Here is an 18,158-nt window from a genome sequence, read left to right as displayed (position 1 = left end):
ATAGAAAATGCTCTTACAAATCAATAATAAAATGAAAATAATTTGGAGACAGATGCAGGCAATTCAGACACAAAAAATAATTATGAATTATCTATATTAAAATAGGCCTAACACTGGTATTCCTTGAAAATGCAAACTAAATCAGATACTTTTTATTTGACACAGACTGAATTATTTGCTGCGTTGGTTGTAGGGAGAAGGAGACATCTTTTTTGGGGGAAATATATGTCAAGAGCTGAGCACAAAGTTTTAGATAGTTATTCTAAGGAAAAAATCAGAAAAGCAGGCAAAGGTATAAGTATTAATATTTTCATATTTTGTAATAGTATTGAAAAACATTAAGTATCATTAATTCATTAAATAGGGTACATTCATACAATGGAATAATACATAGCAATGTAAAAGGATGAGGTAGACTCCAACATGGACCTAGTATCTCTTTTGTACACCAGCAGCTGGAGAGACTCCGATGACCGCAATGGTCAACAAAATCCCCAAGGACTTTTTGTTGACCAAGGAGTCAATACTAAGAACAATGACCATATTAATTTGAAAATAGTAGGCAGGATGGTCATACAGTACAGTTTAGGATTAGGAGTCATACACCACTTAGTAAACTAATGAAAGCCTATTGTGAATGACAGGGTTTGTCAATGAGACAGATCAGATTCCAATTTGACAGGCAACCAATAACACAAACACAAATGGTGGATGAAGATACAAGTGATGTGTTCCAAGAGCAGATAGGAGGTGTCTACTTAAAAGAAAACCTAAGATTCTCACATGTGGTTTCATGTCAGACCCAGCACATTGACAGCTGTGATGGCTATGGTGAGAAAGGTGCAGAAGGCCTTCTGCTTGAGAAAGGTAGAGGGAAAAGTAAAGGGAACTTTGTCTTACACCTTAGGTGTGAGTTCAGCCACAATGGGTAGAGCACCAGGCAGCCTTTTGGGATCACTGATTCAAGAAGGCCTTGAACAGCATTTCTGGACCTGCCCTGGGCCACAGGGTAGCCCACTGCTCTGAAGGGTCGGTTCCAGACCTGATAGCATTCACCACAAGCTGACTGAAGAGCCCTAGGGCATTAAGTGAACACTGGCAGTAGCCTGGCAGTATTCCTCTTGGGCCTATGGTAGTGATGGCCATGGGGTGAGGCTCTCCTACCTATGGAAATGGGAAGGAACAGTGGGAAGGACTGTGTCTCATGGTTTGAGTGCCAGCTCAGCCACAGTAGAATAGAATACCACGTAAATTTCTAAGGTTTTTGATTCCCATCTCTGGCTCCCAGACAACATCTCTAGACCTGCCCGAGGATTTGGAGAGCTCACTGTACTGAAGGGAAGGACACAAGCCTGGCTGGTTTTGCTACCTGCTGATTGTAGAGCTGTAGTGAACATAGGTGGTAGCCAGGTAATGGCTACAGCAGGCCTTGGGCAAGACTCAGTACCGTGCTGGGTTCAGGTCTGACCCAGTGGTGGTGGCTATAGGGGTACTCCACGTCTGTCCCAGTGGTGGTAGCCACAGGAGTACTTTAGGTCTGTCCCAGTGGTGGACAGTATTACCCTGATACCACAGAATGGTAGAAAGTATTTGCAAACTATCCATGTGACAAGGAATTAATAGCCAGAATACCTAAGGAGCTCAAACAACTTTATAGGAAAAAAAATATAATAATCAGATTTTAAAATGGGCAAAAGATCTGAACACACATGTCTCAAAAGAAGACATACAAATGGCAAACAGATATATGAAAAGGTACTCAACATCATGGATCAGTGGAGAAATACAAATCAAAACTACAATGAAATATCATCTGACTCCAGTTACAAATGGCCTTTATGCAAACAACAGGCAATAACAAATGCTGGTGAAGATGTGGAGAAAAGTGAACCATCACACACTGTTGGTGGGAATGTAAATTAGTACAATCACTGTGGAGAATAGTTTGGCAATCCCTCACAAAAAAAGAAATACAGCTACCATACAATCCAGCAATCCCACTCCTAGGTATTTGGGATTTTCCTTTCCAAAAGAAAGAAAATTGGTATATCAAAGAGATATCTGCACTCCCATGGTTTTTTTTTTTAGCACTATCCACAATAACCAAGATTTGCAAGCAACCTAAGTGTCCATCAACAGATGAATGGATAAAGGAAATGTGATATATATACACAGTGGAGTACTATTCAGCCATGAAAAAGAATGAGATTCTGTCATTTGCAACATGGATGGAACTGCAGGTCATAAGTGAAATAAGCCAGGAACAAAAATACAAACTTCACATGTTCTCATTTATTTGTGGGAGCCAAAATCACAACAATTGAACTCATGGAGATAAGGAGTAGAAGGATGGTTACCAGAGACTGGGAAAAATATTGCGGGCTGAGAAGGATGTAGGGATGGTTAATGGGCACAAAAAAAATAGAAAGAATGAATAAGACCTACTGTTTGCTAGCACAACAGAGTGAGTATAGTCAAAATTAATTAATTGTACATTGTAAAATAATAAAATATAATTGGATTGTTTGAAACATAAAGGATAAATGCTTAAAGTGATGGATATCCCATTTACCCTGATGTGATTATCATGCCTAAATATCTCAAATACCCCATAAATATATACACCTACTATGTACCCACAAATTTAAAAATTAAAAATTAAAAAAAGAAAGAAAACCTGCTACTTGACTCCGTAACTCCATTTTTACAGACCAGAAATACATTCTCAACTAGAAAACAATTTCATTCTACCATATCCTAATATAGCATAGTTTTCTTTATTCTTTCATTTTCCCTTCTCTATTCCTTTACTGCAGAGGTCCCCAATCCCCGGACCACGGACCAGTACCCATCTGTGGCCTGTTATGAACCAGGCTGCACCGCAGAAGGTAAGCAGCAGGCAAGCCAGCATTATCACCTGAGCTCCACCTCCTGTCTGATCAGCAGCAGCATCAGATTCTCATAGGAGTGCAAACCCTACTGTTAACTGCACATGTGAGGGATCAAGGTTGCACACTCCTTATAAGACTCTAATGCCTGATGACCTGAGATGGAACAGTTTCATCCTGAAACCATACCCCCAACCGCCATCCTGGGAAAAATTATCTTCCATGAAACTGGTCCCTGGTGCCAAAAAGGTTGGGGACCGCTGCTTTACTGCACATAAAGTAACTAGTGTATGTACACAAACATATTGCATTCTTTTGTTTTACTATATGGCCATTGAAAGGTTTTGATTGACATCAAATGAAGTTGGGATGGGAAAAAAACCCTGGTTCTGTGAAAATACCCACTTTCTCCATTAGTAGCATGCTCACTCAGCTCTTACCTTTATAATTCAGTAAGTTATTTTGCTCTATTTTAACACAAAAAATAACAACATAAAAATCCTTGCATGCCTTGTTTGACTGGAGAATTTTAATGTTTTTCATTTATCGTTGCAAAACCAAGGACAATTTTATAACTTTTTTTGTATGTAGCTGTTGAATGTAGAACAATCTGTCATTTAGTAGAAATAAATGAGTCTAAAAAATGATTGCTAGGTAGTTTTCCTTTTGAATCATGGATCTTGGGCTTAAATAAACTTCTTTAACATGAAAGTAAATAAACAAAAGGTTGAAGTAAATAAATATAGACAAGGAAAAAAATGTAGAATATGATACCAATTATGAAAAAAGATATTTATAGTGGCATACAAAAGATTAGAAGGATATACAAATACTAAAGACTGGCAATCATTGGGAGTAGAATTATAGGGAAGAGTAAGGAACATGACCTTTCATTTTCTACATGATATAATTTTATATTTTAATATTTTTAATAACCAGCGACATAGTAAAGATTTATCCATTTGGAAAAGAAAATAAAAAAACTTGGTTGGAATATTGAAACAGACCTCTAACTCCTTTCTAGTGGTACTTTATATATCATAAGAAGGCATCCTGGAGATCAATATTACACACTGTCCCTTCCAATTACATGTGAGAAAATGCATTCCAAGATGAAACTGTAACTTCCCACTTAGGTATCAGGTGAGATGATGTACAGTGAAAAGACTGTGAACCATAAATACACAAAAGTTAGAAAACCTTCGTGGGTGTTTAGGAATTTTTTTTTCTATTTCACACTTATTTCCAGACATCCTCCAAAAAAAGATTTTTTTAAAGGCTCACAGGAAGAAATCATAAAGAGAAACAACCTACCATTTAAACAACTACTGCAGAATTGGTTCTTTCTGAACAGTGACTATCAGTGATAGATTTTTCTAGAAATGTTTAAATCAACCTAGAAGTGGCCTCAGGATGTTTGGTGAATTGGTAGAAGAAAGGCACGTTTACAATGCATATTTACTAAGGATGTGTGTGCCCTAATTTTAATCTGGAAAAATAAGACTGGTTATTAAAAAGTATTATTTACTTTTACAAATAGACAGGTTCTAGGGCTAGGCTAGAGATTTGGAAGAGGAAAAAGGCTATATGGGTGGCACTTCAATACCTCCGTTGCCCTTTCTAGGAATCTTAAGCATCTTCTGGAAGCTATGATCCCCAGTGCTGTAGCTAGTCTAACAGACCCTAATAAACTAAGTCTGTGTAAAATTAAGGAACAAGACTAAGGATGAAAAGAGAAGTTAATGAAATGGTAATCAGCAGGTCCTTGAATAACTTCATGTCAACATTGATTTTAAAAAATCAACTCATACCTGTAATCCCAGCACTTTGGAGGGCCCAGGTGGGCAGATCACGAGGTCAGGAGTTCAAGACCAGCCTGGCCAATATGGTGAAACCCCGTCTCTACTAAAAATACAAAATTCAGTTGGGTGTGGTGGTGCGTGCACATAGTCCCAGCTACTCGCGAGGCTGAGGCAGAAGAATCGCTTGACCTGGGGAGGCGGAGGTTGCAGTGAGCTGAGATTGTGCCACTGCACTCCAGCCTGGGCGACAGAGTGAGACTCTGTCTCAAAAAAAAAAAAAAAAAAAAAAATACATCAATTCCCAGCAAGGGCCACTCTCTGTGGAATTTGTATGTTCTCCCCATGTTTGCATGGGTTTCCTGCAGGTACTCCAGTTTCCTCCCACATCCCAAAGATGTGCCTGTTAGGTTCACTGGCATGTCTAAATGGTCCCAATACAAGTGCGTGTGTGTATCTGTGTGTCTGTGTGTGTGTGTGTGCGCGCGTGTGTGCACGTTCTTCAATGGACTGGCCTCCAGTCCGGGGTTGGTTCCTGCCTTGAGCCCTGAGCACGGGCTCTTCAATGGACTGGCCTCCAGTCCGGGGTTGGTTCCTGCCTTGAGCCCTGAGCACGGGCTCTTCAATGGAATGGCCTCTAGTCTGGGGTTGGTTCCTGCCTTGAGCCCTGAGCTGCCAGGATAGGCTTTGGTCACACTCAACCCTGAAGTGGAATAACTGGGTTAACAATTATGTTACTTGTTTGTATTAATCTTTCTTAAATGTATGTATAGCTCACATTTATTTCAATGTTTACTATCAGAAGTGTTTTGGCATTTATTTAGAAGTTCGGTGATGTTCTTGTGACCAGAAATATGCTATAAAAACTTAACTGTTATTTATACAAATTAGCTTATGGTAAAATTGGTTTCCTTATAATTCATTTTGCTTAAAGTCTCAGTTTCCAAGAACCTATCAATGACATTAAATGGGGACTAACTGGGAAACTAAAGGGACTACTTAATGAAAAGAGTCATTCTCACCTTTGCACATTCCTCTTGTATCAGGATGCAGACTGAACTCAGATTTAAGAGATGCGTCTTGATCAAACAGCAACCTTTCAAATACCAAAAGGGAAGGCACAAGTTGTTAATGTGTCTTAAACAAAGACTAACATTTTACCCATCATTTTTATTATACCAAAACTTGCTAAAATTCTTAGTTATACCACTATTAATGTTTCTATTTCAAAGTGTTATTCAGAAATGTACATTTTGATTGAAAACACATCCAAGATGAAAAATAAAGACTCATCATGTTAATTTTACAAATATTCTGTTATTATTTTTTAATATTTGGGGGTAAGGGACAAATATCGTTGTCTCTAGTCTAATAAACCTTAATAACTTTTTGAAAAGAGATAAAATGAGATCATTTGAGGGACCAGTGCTGGTGGGTTTTTTCCCTTCACATTTCTCTATACCAGAGAACTTGAAATTAATATCCTAGGATTATATCTGAGTATATATTTTCATAGTATGCACTGACAGAATTCCTTTATTTATTTATTTATTTTGAGACACAGTCTCTCTCTGTCACCCAAGCTGTAGTGCAGTGGCATGAACTTGGCTCACTTCAAACTCTGGGCTCAAGAGATCCTCCTGCCTCAGCCTCCCAAGTAGCTGGGACTACAGGTGTGCACCACCATGCCTGGCTATTTTTTTAATTAATTTTTTTTTTTTAGAGCCAGGGTCTTATCACTTTGCCCAGGCTGGTCTTGAACTCCTGAGCTTAAATGATCCTGCCTTGACCTCCCAAAGTGCTGGGATTACAGGAATGAGCCACCACACCTGGCCCAGAATTCCTTTAATTTTTGGATTTACTTCTTACTATGTTCAAGGGAACATCACGTTAACAAAGAGAGAAGACACACAGTCCTTGCCCCCAAGAAGCTCCAAATCTAGTAAGGGATACAGAGCTATGAAAATAAGCATGATATGCAATGAGTATGCTATTAGGCAAACTAAAATATTTATCTTTTCTATTTAAATGGGCAGAAAATGGACAAAAGACTTGAATAGACATTTCTGCAAAAAGGAAATACAAATAGCCAACAAGTACACGAAACGAAAAGATGTTCATCATCACTAATCATAGGGGAAATGCAAATCAAAACCACGAAGATACCACTTCATACTCATTAGGATGGCTGTTTATGAAAAATGAAAAATTAAGCCAGGTACTATCACTCACGCTTGTAATCCCAGCTACTCAGGAGGCTGAAGCAAGAAGATGGCTTGAGGCCAGTTCAAGGCTGCAGTGAGCTATGATCAGGCCATTGCACTCCAGCCTAAGTGACAAAGTGAGACACTGTCTCAAAACACACACACACACACACACACAACTAATAGTTCTCAGCATCAGAAAAGTTGGCAATGAAAAGGACTCTAATCCTTAACTTTTCTATTATAACACACCCTCTGTGAGAATGAGTACAGGCTCCTGCTATAAGAAGAAAAGCATTTTCTTGGCTCTTTTCTACTGACCATTACTAAGGATCAAAAATTCATTATTAGAATATGAATTATACCATAGCTATAGTGCATTTTTCCAAGAAGTAAACCATCTACTAATGTTCCTCCAAAAAGTAAAATTATCTATTAATGTCCCTAAAAGGGTAAGTTTATCTCTTAAAATGTTGTGAGGTTTTTTGTTTGTTTGTTTGTTTGTTTGTTTTCAGACACAGTCACTCTGTCACCCAGGCTGGAATGAAGTGGCACCATCTCAGCTCACTACAACCTCCACCGCCCAGGTTCAAGTGATCCTCCTGCCTCAGCCTCCCAAGTAGCTGAGATTACAAGTGCCTGCCATCAGGCCCAGCTAATTCTTGTATTTTTAGTAGACACAGGGTTTTACCATGTTGGCCAGGCTAGTCTCGAACTCCTGACCTTCAGGTCTCGACCTCCCTAAATGCTGGGATTACAGCTGTGAGCGACTGCACCCAACCAAATTTTGTGTGTTTTTTTTTTAATTTAAAAATAACACAAAAGGGGTATGGAAGAATTTTGGGGGATAATGACACTATTCTATATCTTGATTGTGATAGTAGTTACACAATTATGTTTGTCAAAACTCAGAACCATACTCTTAAAAAGGTGAACTTTATGTAAATTCCTCCTTGAAGGGTGACAGAATATGCCACCCCAAAATAAGCCACTGTGACATACGGATTACTCTGAGCTAAAGGCAACTTGAAAAACAGCAGATGCTTCCCTTTTCCTTCTTGAAAACAGGAGATAAAAACTCCTATGTAAAAGATGCCCTCCCTGTAGAAGGAGAAAAGAAACATTTCTCAATAGCCAAGAGAATTCTGTACAAACAGATCTTGTTAAAATAATTCTTATCTTCCTTTAGCCTCCCTACATAATTTAGTTACTTTTCCACAACTGCCTCTCTTTGTTTAACCCAATACAAAAGCACATAGGTTCTACCATTTCTTTTTTAAATTTTTTCTTTTTCTTTTTTTTCTTGAGATGGGAGTCTTGCTCTGTTGTCCAGGCTGGAGTGCAGTGATATAATCGCAGCTTACTGCAACCTCCGCCTTCCAGGTTCAAGCGATTCTCCTGCCTCAGCCTCCTGAGTAGCTGGGACTACAGGTGCCTGCCACCATGCCCGGTTAATTTTTGTATTTTTAATAGAGACAGGATTTCACCTTGTTGGCCAGGCTGGTCTCGAACTCCTGACCTCAAGTGATCTGCCCACCTCAGCCTCCCAAAGCACTGGGATAACAGGCATCAGCTACCATGCCCAACCAGGTTTTGCCATTTCTTTGGGTCTTCATTTCCTTATGAGGACTCCTGTGTCCCATAAAACTTATTTTAAATTTACATAAGTTTTAATATTTAAAGTATTTAATCTATTTCATATTTAATTCTTAGGCTTAACCAGGGCCCTATGAGGAGAAAGGCAGAATTTCTGCCCCTACTAAAATCTTAATTAAAAATAAAAAACTAATATAAATATGTTAATATTCTAATATGTAAACGTAAAAATTTAACATTATGCCAATAAAAGTACCAATAAGGGCCAGGCACAGTGGCTCATGCCTGTAATCCCAGCACTTTGGGAGGCTGAAGTGGGGAGATCACTTGAAGTCAGGAGTTCGAGACCAGCCTGGCCATCATGGTGAAACCCCATCTATACTAAAAATACAAAAATTAGCTGGGCATGGTGGTATGCGCCTGTAGTCCCAGCTACTCAGCAGACCCAGGCAAGAGAATGGCTTGAACCTGGGTGGATGGAAGCTGCCGTGAGCTGAGATCATGCTACTGCACTCCAGCCTGGGTGATAGAACGAGACTCCGTCTCAAAAAAAAAAATAGTCCTGATTCTTTCCTAAGGAAATTATTTTTTAAAACCCCAACAATTTATGCTTAAGGAAATTATCTCAGAGTTATTTGCAATAACAAAAAATTAAAAACAGACTACATGTTTTGTTTTAAAATCATATAATGCTTCAACAAATTATCCCTTTATGACAGAAAACTATCAATAATTTAGGGAAGAATTTTAATGACATTGCAAATGTTTAAAAATAATGTTAAGCGAAAACTGTAAACTTGTACAAATTGATTCAAACTTTGTAAAAGAATTACAGGTGCACACACAAAAGCCTACATAGAAAGCTGGAAGAAAATATACCAAAGTCTTAATACAGGTAGAATTAGGTCAGATTTCTATCTCATTCATGCTTCTTTTTATTGCTCATGTTTCCTATAGTGTTCCTGAATAGACAATATATTTATATGGTTCAAAATTCAAAAACCAGTATAGACTAGCCCTGATTACTCATGCTCATAGTCCTCACTACTCAGGGAGCTGAGGCAGGAAGATCACTTCAGCCTAGGAGTTAGAGGCTTCAGTGAGCTATGACTGCACTATTGCATTCCAGACTGGACAATAGTGTAAGATCCTGTCTCCAAAACAAACAATATAATAGGGTATGTAGTAAAATATCTCTCTGTCCCCTCAAATATAAGCTTTCTTTCCCACAGGCAACCAAGGTGTTTGATTGTTTTGTAATTCTTTCAGAGATATTTTCTAAGTGTATATATGTTGGAAGACAGAGGTAACACTATTTTCTAAAAATAGAAGCACTGTGTCAAAGAGTATATGTGTTTGTAATCTTGATAATTGAAATTTTTTGAGTTTTGTATTATAATTATGTCTTTCTTCCTCTACAGTTATAAAAGAATCCCTTTTTGGCTTCTTGTAATACTTTTTGGTATTTTTTTAACATTTACATCTTTGATTCATATGGAATTTTTTTGGAGTACAGTGTGAAATATGGATTCAACTAAACTATTTTCTACATACATCCTTCATCATCCCAATATCATTTTTTGAAAAATCCCATCATTTCCTCGCTGGTTTGAGATGCCACCTCTGTAATACACTAAATTCCCATATGTATGTGATTCTATTTGGGGGGTTTTTATGCTGTTTATTGATCTGTCACTTTATGTGCCAGTATCATATTTAAAATATTTTATATCAGAAAATATTTTAATATCCTATAGGTCATTACCTCCTTATTGTTCTTATTTTTCAGACTTTTCCTAATTGCTCTTATTTATTTTACGATATAAACTTTGGAATCAGTTGTCTAGTTCAACAGAAAGTCTTGCTGGTACTTTCATTTTTTTATTTTTTTTGAGATAGAGTCTCACTCTGTCGCCCAGGCTGGAGTGCAGTGGAGTCATTTTGGCTCACAGCAACCTCTGCCTGTTTCTCATTACAACCAAAAACTCCGAATGAATATTTTTTAAAAACTACTCGAGAACCTTGAAAAGTAAACAACAGCAGGTAGATTGGGGACTGAAGTTGAAATCTTAATAACAACCCATTTATTGACGAGTTTCAGTTTGTTTTCGGTTTTTTGGTTCTTTTTTGTCTTTCAGCTTTGAACCATCCAGTGGGCACAGACAGTAAACCTATTTTTATCCAGAAGACCAAGGAAAATGACCCCTGCATGCCAGAAGGTATAGGACAAAGCCCAGGGCTTTATGTTGCTTTCTCTCTTACCTCCCAGCCCTGCCCCAAGGCTGGCCCTAGCCTCAGAGCAGACACCAACCATGGCAACTGGGGAACATAAAACTCAAGAGAAAGTGTCTACCAGAGGAACTGGGAAAAGGGATCGGTATTGCCTGAAAAGTGTGGACAGAATCCCCCTTTTCTCTCTCTTTTCTTAATTCTGTGCTAAAGGCTGTCCCCCTTGTAAGGAACTGCTGTATAGTGAAAAGGCTAACACTCAAAGAAACCTGTCTTTCTGATCATATGAACTGGCAAGTGGGTATGATGAGGAAAGGGGGCAGGAGAATCCTGGAGAAGAGAGAGAGGGAAAGGAGAATGACCCAATTCTGTGTACGATCCAACTTAAGTCCCAGACACAGCCCTGAGCACATATGAAGCAGACCTAGTGGCCTCATCCCTGCCCTCTTTTCCCTGTGTCTAGCACAGAGAATATGTTAGAGAAAGGTTTCGATAACCTGAAATACCGACTTTTTTGGATTCGTATAAAACTATTCGTTTCCAGTTTGGCAGGGACCAGTTTCCCCATCACACATTCTTTTCTTGAGAGAAACTGTTACCCATTTTCCTAGAACTGAGCTACGAGTCTCTTGAAGCAAAATGAAGTCTCTTGAAACAAAATGCAGTTAAGTTCAGACCCAAGATCTTTTTTGCTCGTGCAAAAAGACTGAAAGCCCCCAAAAGGAAAGCCTTTTGAAAAATGCTATAAAGCCACCTAGTACAAACCTCATTTTATCCCTAGCTGGTTGGGGGTAGGCGGGAACAGACTGTGTTTGCTTATTTACAAGCTCTCAGCTCAGGCACGGCTGCCCCACAAGGCTCTGATCCTGCCCACAAGCACATGTTCTGGTCACGATCTCCACTCAAAACTCTGACCCCCTCAGAGGGCACCTGGGCCGCCCTGGCGCGAGGGTTCAGGCACTGTGGCCCTAATGATGGTCACCTTCTCCAGGGCAGCTCCTTTTCTTCCAGGTCGCTCTCCGTCACTGAACCCTCTATCACAGTTTCATCACTGTCCCAGTCTGGGGCCTGGACGCCTTCCTCCATCTTTGCCTCACATTCAAAGTCTTTTTTACCCTCCTCTAACTCCCTCTTGCCCGCAAACAAAAAAACGCTTTGAGGGCCAGGGGAAATTGTGAATTAAAAATAAAAATAATATAATCGCAGCAGGAGCCGGGACTTGTCGCAGGGCTGCTGAGGAGGACGCTGGCGGCCGCGAGCGCGGCGGGGTAGTAATCTGCGAGGCGGCCCGCGGGTCCCGCCGCTCGTCGCAGGCAGGGGGCAGCCGCTCGCCACACGACGGAGCCCTGCGCAGCGCTCGGCCCCGCCCCCAGCTCCCGTGGCCGGAAGTGGGAGGCCGCGCGCGCAGGCCTGCTCTGGGCGTGGCCTGCCGCTGCGTGTCTTTTTCACGGTTTCTCATTCTCGGTCGCTAGGCTTTGAAGGTGCTGGGGTTGCTGCTGCAGAGACCAGAAAGGCAGGCGTGGCGCACCCAGAACTCAGACCGAGCCTGCTTAACACCCTTGGCCGGGAGGGTGACCTGCCATGCACCTGATGCTTGTGAGCCCCAGATACGGGAAGAGCTGTCAGCTCCTGCCCGCCCCAGCAGCCCTGGCATTCTGGAGCCAGAATGCGACCTTAGACCTAAAGAGAGTTTTTGCAGCCCACCAAGTGCTTCCTTTCCCTTTAATCCCTTGACAGCCTCTCCTCAAGTGTCCTCTGAGGTAGACAAAACAGATACGTTTATCAGAAGTTTTAGCTCATCAACTAATCTCAGTGATGTATTTTGCATTTTTTTTTTCTCTCAACAACGCTTTGGTTACCTGAAATACAGATTATGCAGGAAAGGCAGGATAAATGCTTTATTTTTTCCTCTTTTATCAATTTTTATAATAATAGTAATGCCTAGCAACCTCCAAAAGTAGTCAATTGCGTTTTAATGAAGTACTAGAATTTTATATATTTGATGTGTTTCAGTCTAGTTGAACATTTTAAATTCAAACTAATTCAAAACAAAGCCAAGTGAGCTTCCACTTGCCAAGTGAGAAGAAGATTCAAGAAAAGACCAAGTTGTTTTCCCATAGCAAGTGTTTAGTATTCACCTTGGAGTCTCCAGCATCTCGCACATATAAAGTCTAAGTTTTGTCATAAATGGATGGAACTAGAGATTTCTGACTTCCCAATTCATTGCCCTTTTCACTATATGGAGTAGCTTTGCCATTATTATCATTATTATTATTTTGTGTTTTTACTATGTATATTTAAGCCACTGCTATTTAAAATACTTGATTGGTGATTATCTTCTAAACTTAACTTGAGGCTGGGGGTGGTGGCTCTACCTGTAACCTCAATGCATTGGAGGCCGAGGCAGGAGGATTGCTTGAGACCAGAAGTTCAAGACCAGCCTGGGCAACATGGTGAGACCCCTATCTCTACAAAAAATTTGTTTTTAATTAGCAGGGCATGGTAGCATGGGCCTGTAGTCCCAGCTACTCAGGTTGAGGCGGGAGGATCGCTTGAGCCCAGGAGTTTGAGGTTATAATGAGCTATGATTGAGCAAACGCACTCCAGCTTGAGCAACAGAGTCATACCATGTCTCAAAAAATAAAAAATAAATAAACTTACTTGAATAAGTAACTTGCTTAAATAAAATTCCTCGCCTCAACTCCGTAAATGAGGCAGAACAATAATAAATATGCAAAGAACTAGACCTCTTTTTTATTTTTTTTAACAGTAGTCCATTTATACCCTCCGTGTCTAAATCAGACCTAAATTCCTATCACCTTTCCTGCTCACCCACTGTTTAATTAATTCATTAGTGCATTCTTCTGTGTTGCCCAAGCTGATCTCCAACTCCTGGGCTCAAGCTGTCCTCCCACCTCACCCTCCCAAATAGCCAGAACTACAGTCTCATGCCACTATGCCCACTTCACCCATTCTTTTAATTATCCAACTCTGCTTTCACAGGAATTGGGGGATGCATACCCAGTAAATGGTGGTGAGTGGCTCCATTTGCCCCAGAGGGAAAGATGACTCCACTAGTAACAGTACTTGCTCCAAACAGCTGGTAACAAGCTAAGTGCAATAAGTCCTCACTTAATGTCTGTCGGTAGGGTCTTGGAAACTGCAACCTAAAGCAAAATGACTTACAAGGAAACCAATTTTACCATTGTCTAATTGATATATATGAGAGTTAAGTTCTTACAACATATTTCTGGTCACAAAAACATTACCAAACTTGTAAATAAACACCAAAACACCTTTACTATTAAACATTGAAATAAACGTGAGCTATATATATATTTATTAAATATATATTTAAGAAATATCTTAAATATATATCTTATTTATTAAATATATATTTAATAATAAATATTTAATATATTTAATAAATATCTAAGATATATATTTAAGATATTTCTTAATATATTTAATATATATTTAATAAATATATATTTAATAAATATATATAAGAAATGTCATATATATTTAAGAAAGATTAATAAAAATATATATATTTAAGAAAGACTAATAAAAACAAATAAGATAATTATTTACCTAGTCATTCCAGTTCAGGGTTGAGAGTGGCTGGAGCCTATCCTGGCAGCTCAGGGCTCAAGGCAGGAGCCAACCCCGCACAGGAGGCCATTTCATTGAAGAGCGTGCTCACTCACACACACACACTCATTCTGAGACCATTTAGATAAGTCAATGAGCCTAACATACACATCTTTGGGATGTGAGAGGAAACCGGAATACCTGGAGGAAACATGCTGACATGGGGAGAACATGCAAACTCCACATACACAGTGGCCCTGGCCGGGAAGTATAATAATTTTCTTCCCTCATCAGTGTTGAAACACCATTGAAATAAATGTTATTCGAGGATCTGCTATAGATAAATTCACATTCTTCTGGGCCTGAAATTCACATTCTTTTTAAAAATGCTTTCTCTTTTGGCGGGAAAAAGTCAGTTATTTTTGCATCATCTGTTCTCCTTTTATTTAAGAGAGTTGCTAAGATTCAAAGAATGAAAAAGAAATGGCAGAGATGAGCCTCATAAATGCCAGTGTGATTTTAAATAAACCTTTTTTTGTTTGTTTTTATGAAATCCAAAGTTTCAGTGCAGGACAGAGGTGGAAAAATGAACAGAAGATCTGTTTTAGGAAATCTAGGCTGCAGTACAATTCATACTGGTTTAAGCAGGGTGAGTTGAGTCATGTAATTGAACCAAGGAGAGGTTTCCCAGGTATTTCAGGAATGGCAGGAATCAGGTACTGCAACTGTGTTTCAAAGGAAATAGAGCTCAGCTTTCTTTTGAATTAGTTTGAATTTTCAAATAGATTGAAACATCGCCAAGTATGTAAAAATCTGTAAACATTATTATTAAAAAATAATAATTGGCTACTTTTGGAGGTTGCTAGACACCATTTATTATTCTAAAATTAATAACGATAAAAAGACTTTATCCTGCCTCTCCTATACACTTGATATTCAGAATAACCATAGTTAATGAGGGGGAAAAAAATTTTTTTTTGAGACGGAGTTTCGCTCTTGTCGTCCAGGCTGGAGTGCTATGGCGCGATCTTGGCTCGCTGCAACCTCCCACCTCCCGGGTTCAAGTGATTCTCCTGCCTCAGCCTCCCAAGGAGCTGGGATTACAGATATGTGCCACCTCACCCGGCTAATTTTGTATTTTTAGTAGAGACGGGGTTTCTCCATGTTGGTCAGGCTGGCCTCGAACTCCTGACCTCAGGTGATTCACCCACCTCGGCCTCCCATAGTGCTGGGATTACAAGTTTCAGCCACCACGCCTGGCCATAATTTTTAAGAAATGTAATTAAATTTTACTTGGTCTACTCCATTTGGGCTATAATCTTACAAGAAAAATGTCCTCTTGGGGAATTATTGTTGTAAAGGTGAATTTAAAATTTTTTTTCGATGTTTAAAAAGAAAAAGAAGGCTCATTATTTTGTGATTACACAATATATTTTGCTTTTATAATTAAGATTCTTCGCTGCCTATAGCTTCATATTATTTATTTCCTATCCAGGTTACTTTGGATCCTAGAACTGTAAGAGATGAGACTTTCATGGAAGATTTGATTTATCATAACACAATATGAATCTCTAAGAGACTAAATCCAACAGCCACTTTCACCTTAATAATATTTCTCCCCAAAATAAAACTATATGAAGTATTTCACCAAGTATTCCATGATAAGTATTTTAAAATACACTTTCCCGACAGGGCACAATGGTTCATGTTTGTAATCCCAGCACTTCGGGAGGCAGAGATGGGAGGATCACTTGAGCCGAGGAGTCTGGGCAACATAGAGAGACCCCCATCTCTACAAAAATAAAAATAAATTAGCCAGAAGTGGTGGCGCACATTTGACCCAGGTACTCGGGAGGTTGAAGCAGGAGGATCCCTTGAGCTCAGGAGTTGCAGTGAGCTATGATTGCACCACTGCACTCCAGCCTGGGTGACAAAGTGAGATCCTGTGTCAAAAAAAAAAAAAAAAAAAAAATACACTTTCCAAAAGAATCATTTTCTCAAAGACTTAGACTTTTTTTTAAACAAAAATAAGTTACTAATCCATTAACCCAAGCAATTCACATGTTTGGCACAAATTAAAGCTGTCATGTAAACTTTTTTAATGGATGGGAATAAGTATGTAACTGAAAAATCAGGATATGTGAAATCTTTTCTCAAAAACTGCAAAATAATGGAGCACACAAAGGCAAGTTTGCACATGATTAAGTGTTGGTTTAGTACCTAAATTTGTTTATTTATTTATTTATTTATGAGACGGAGTTCCACTTTTGTTGCCAAGGCTGGAGCACGATGATGCGATTTCGGCTCACTGCAACCTCCGCCTCCCGGGTTGAAGTAATTCTTCTGCGTCAGCCTCCTTCATAGCTGGGATTACAGGCGTGTGTCACCACGCCTGGCTAATTTTTGTATCTTTTTAGTAGAGACGGGGCTTCGCCATGTTGGCCAGGCTGATCTCGAACTCCTGACCTCAGGTGATCTGCCCGTCTCAGCCTCCCAAAGTGCTGGGACTACAGGGGTAAGCTACCGCACCCAGCCCTAAATTTGTTTTTTAGCGATCATTATAGCTGATTCATATGTGTGGGGATATGCCACCCACAACTCCTATAGGCTGTCCCTTCTTAGTGCAGAATTTAATAAGTTCAATTTTACTTTAAAATGGCATAAAATAGATATAAAACACTTCAGAAAGTTGAAAGTACTGTAACCACCCAATGGGTTCTCCTTGCCTGCTGCCTAGACAGAGCCAATTTATCAAGACAGGGGAATTGCAATGAAGAAAGAGTAATTCACGCAGAGCCGGCTATGCAGGAGACCGAAGTTTATTACTGAAATCAGTCTTGCCGAGCATTTGGGGATCAGAGTTTTTAAAGATAATTTGGCGGGTAGGGGCTTGGGAAGTGGGGAGTGCTGAGTGGTCAGGTTGGAGATGGAATCATAGGGGGTGGAAGTTAGGTTTTCTTGCTGTCTTCTGTTCCTGGGTGGATGGCAGAACTGGTTGAGCCAGATTATCAGTCTGGGTGGTGTCAGCTGATCCATCAAGCTCAGGGTCTGCAAAATATCTTGGGCACTGATTTTAGGTTTTACAATAGTGATGTTATCCCCAGAAGCAATTTGGGGAGATTCAGACTCTTGGAGCCAGAGGCTGCATGACCCCCAAATTGTAATTTCTAATCTTGTAGCTAACTTGTTAGTCCTGAAAAGACAGACTGATCCCAGGCAAGAAGGGGGTCTTTTCGGGAAAGGGGTATTTTCAATTTTGTTTCAGTCAAACCATGAACTGAACTCCTTCCCAAAGTTAGTTTGGCCTACACCCAGGAATGAACAAGGACAGCTTAAAGGTTAGAAGCAAGACGGAGTTAATTAGGTCAGATTTCTTTCACTGTCTTAATTTCCTAAGTTATAATTTTGCAAAGGTGGTTTCAGTACTGTGAAATTTCAGATGATAGCCTAATATAATTAGTATTTCCAAGATGAAAAACCTCTGAAGAATCACTAATGGTATCTGTTATTCTGGCAATTGATTAAAAGATATATTATAATGAAGCCCATAAAATCAGCAGAGGATGATTGAAAAAACACTTGGCATTTCACAAAGGAGAATCAGAGGACTAGACACACCTAGAGGTAAATTATAACGACCCTCCCCACCCATTTCTCCAGGATGCCTGCCAGATGTTGCTATTCTATGTGGTCTCTACTATTACAGTTATTCATTGTTTAGTCTATTAGACTGTAAATAATGTTTCTTCAGAAGCAGAAAGGGGCAATAGCTATACACTGATCTTCTGTCTCAGAAGAAATACCTTACAACATTGTATAATTTATCATGATGTGAAAAAAACAACATT

The 18,158-nt window shown here is 39.5% G+C and overlaps 1 protein-coding gene across 11 annotated transcripts in view; it reads right to left on the bottom strand.

Moving 5' to 3' along the window:
* The window catches only part of ANKRD31 (ankyrin repeat domain 31), a 173,014-nt gene extending 160,908 nt beyond the window's left edge, over positions 1 to 12,106 (bottom strand). For 5 of the 11 annotated variants that reach the window (XM_009449014.5, XM_016953134.4, XM_016953135.4 and 2 more), the window contains exons 1-2: positions 11,699 to 12,100; positions 5,710 to 5,783 (exon numbers count right to left, since the gene is read on the bottom strand). In XM_009449014.5, coding sequence (XP_009447289.4) covers positions 5,710 to 5,783; positions 11,699 to 11,802 — 178 coding nt within the window. In that variant the 5' untranslated portion in view covers positions 11,803 to 12,100. Of the gene's footprint in view, positions 1 to 5,709; positions 5,784 to 11,698 lie in introns of all 11 variants that reach the window. The other 6 variants (XM_063810359.1, XM_063810361.1, XM_054685042.2 and 3 more) reach the window with 2 other exon arrangements.
* Positions 12,107 to 18,158: the final 6,052 nt, after the last annotated feature.

The sequence above is a fragment of the Pan troglodytes genome, chromosome 4, assembly GCF_028858775.2.
Source record: "Pan troglodytes isolate AG18354 chromosome 4, NHGRI_mPanTro3-v2.0_pri, whole genome shotgun sequence".
Classification (NCBI taxonomy): Eukaryota; Metazoa; Chordata; class Mammalia; order Primates; family Hominidae; genus Pan; species Pan troglodytes.
This window is presented reverse-complemented; position numbering and strand designations above follow the sequence as displayed.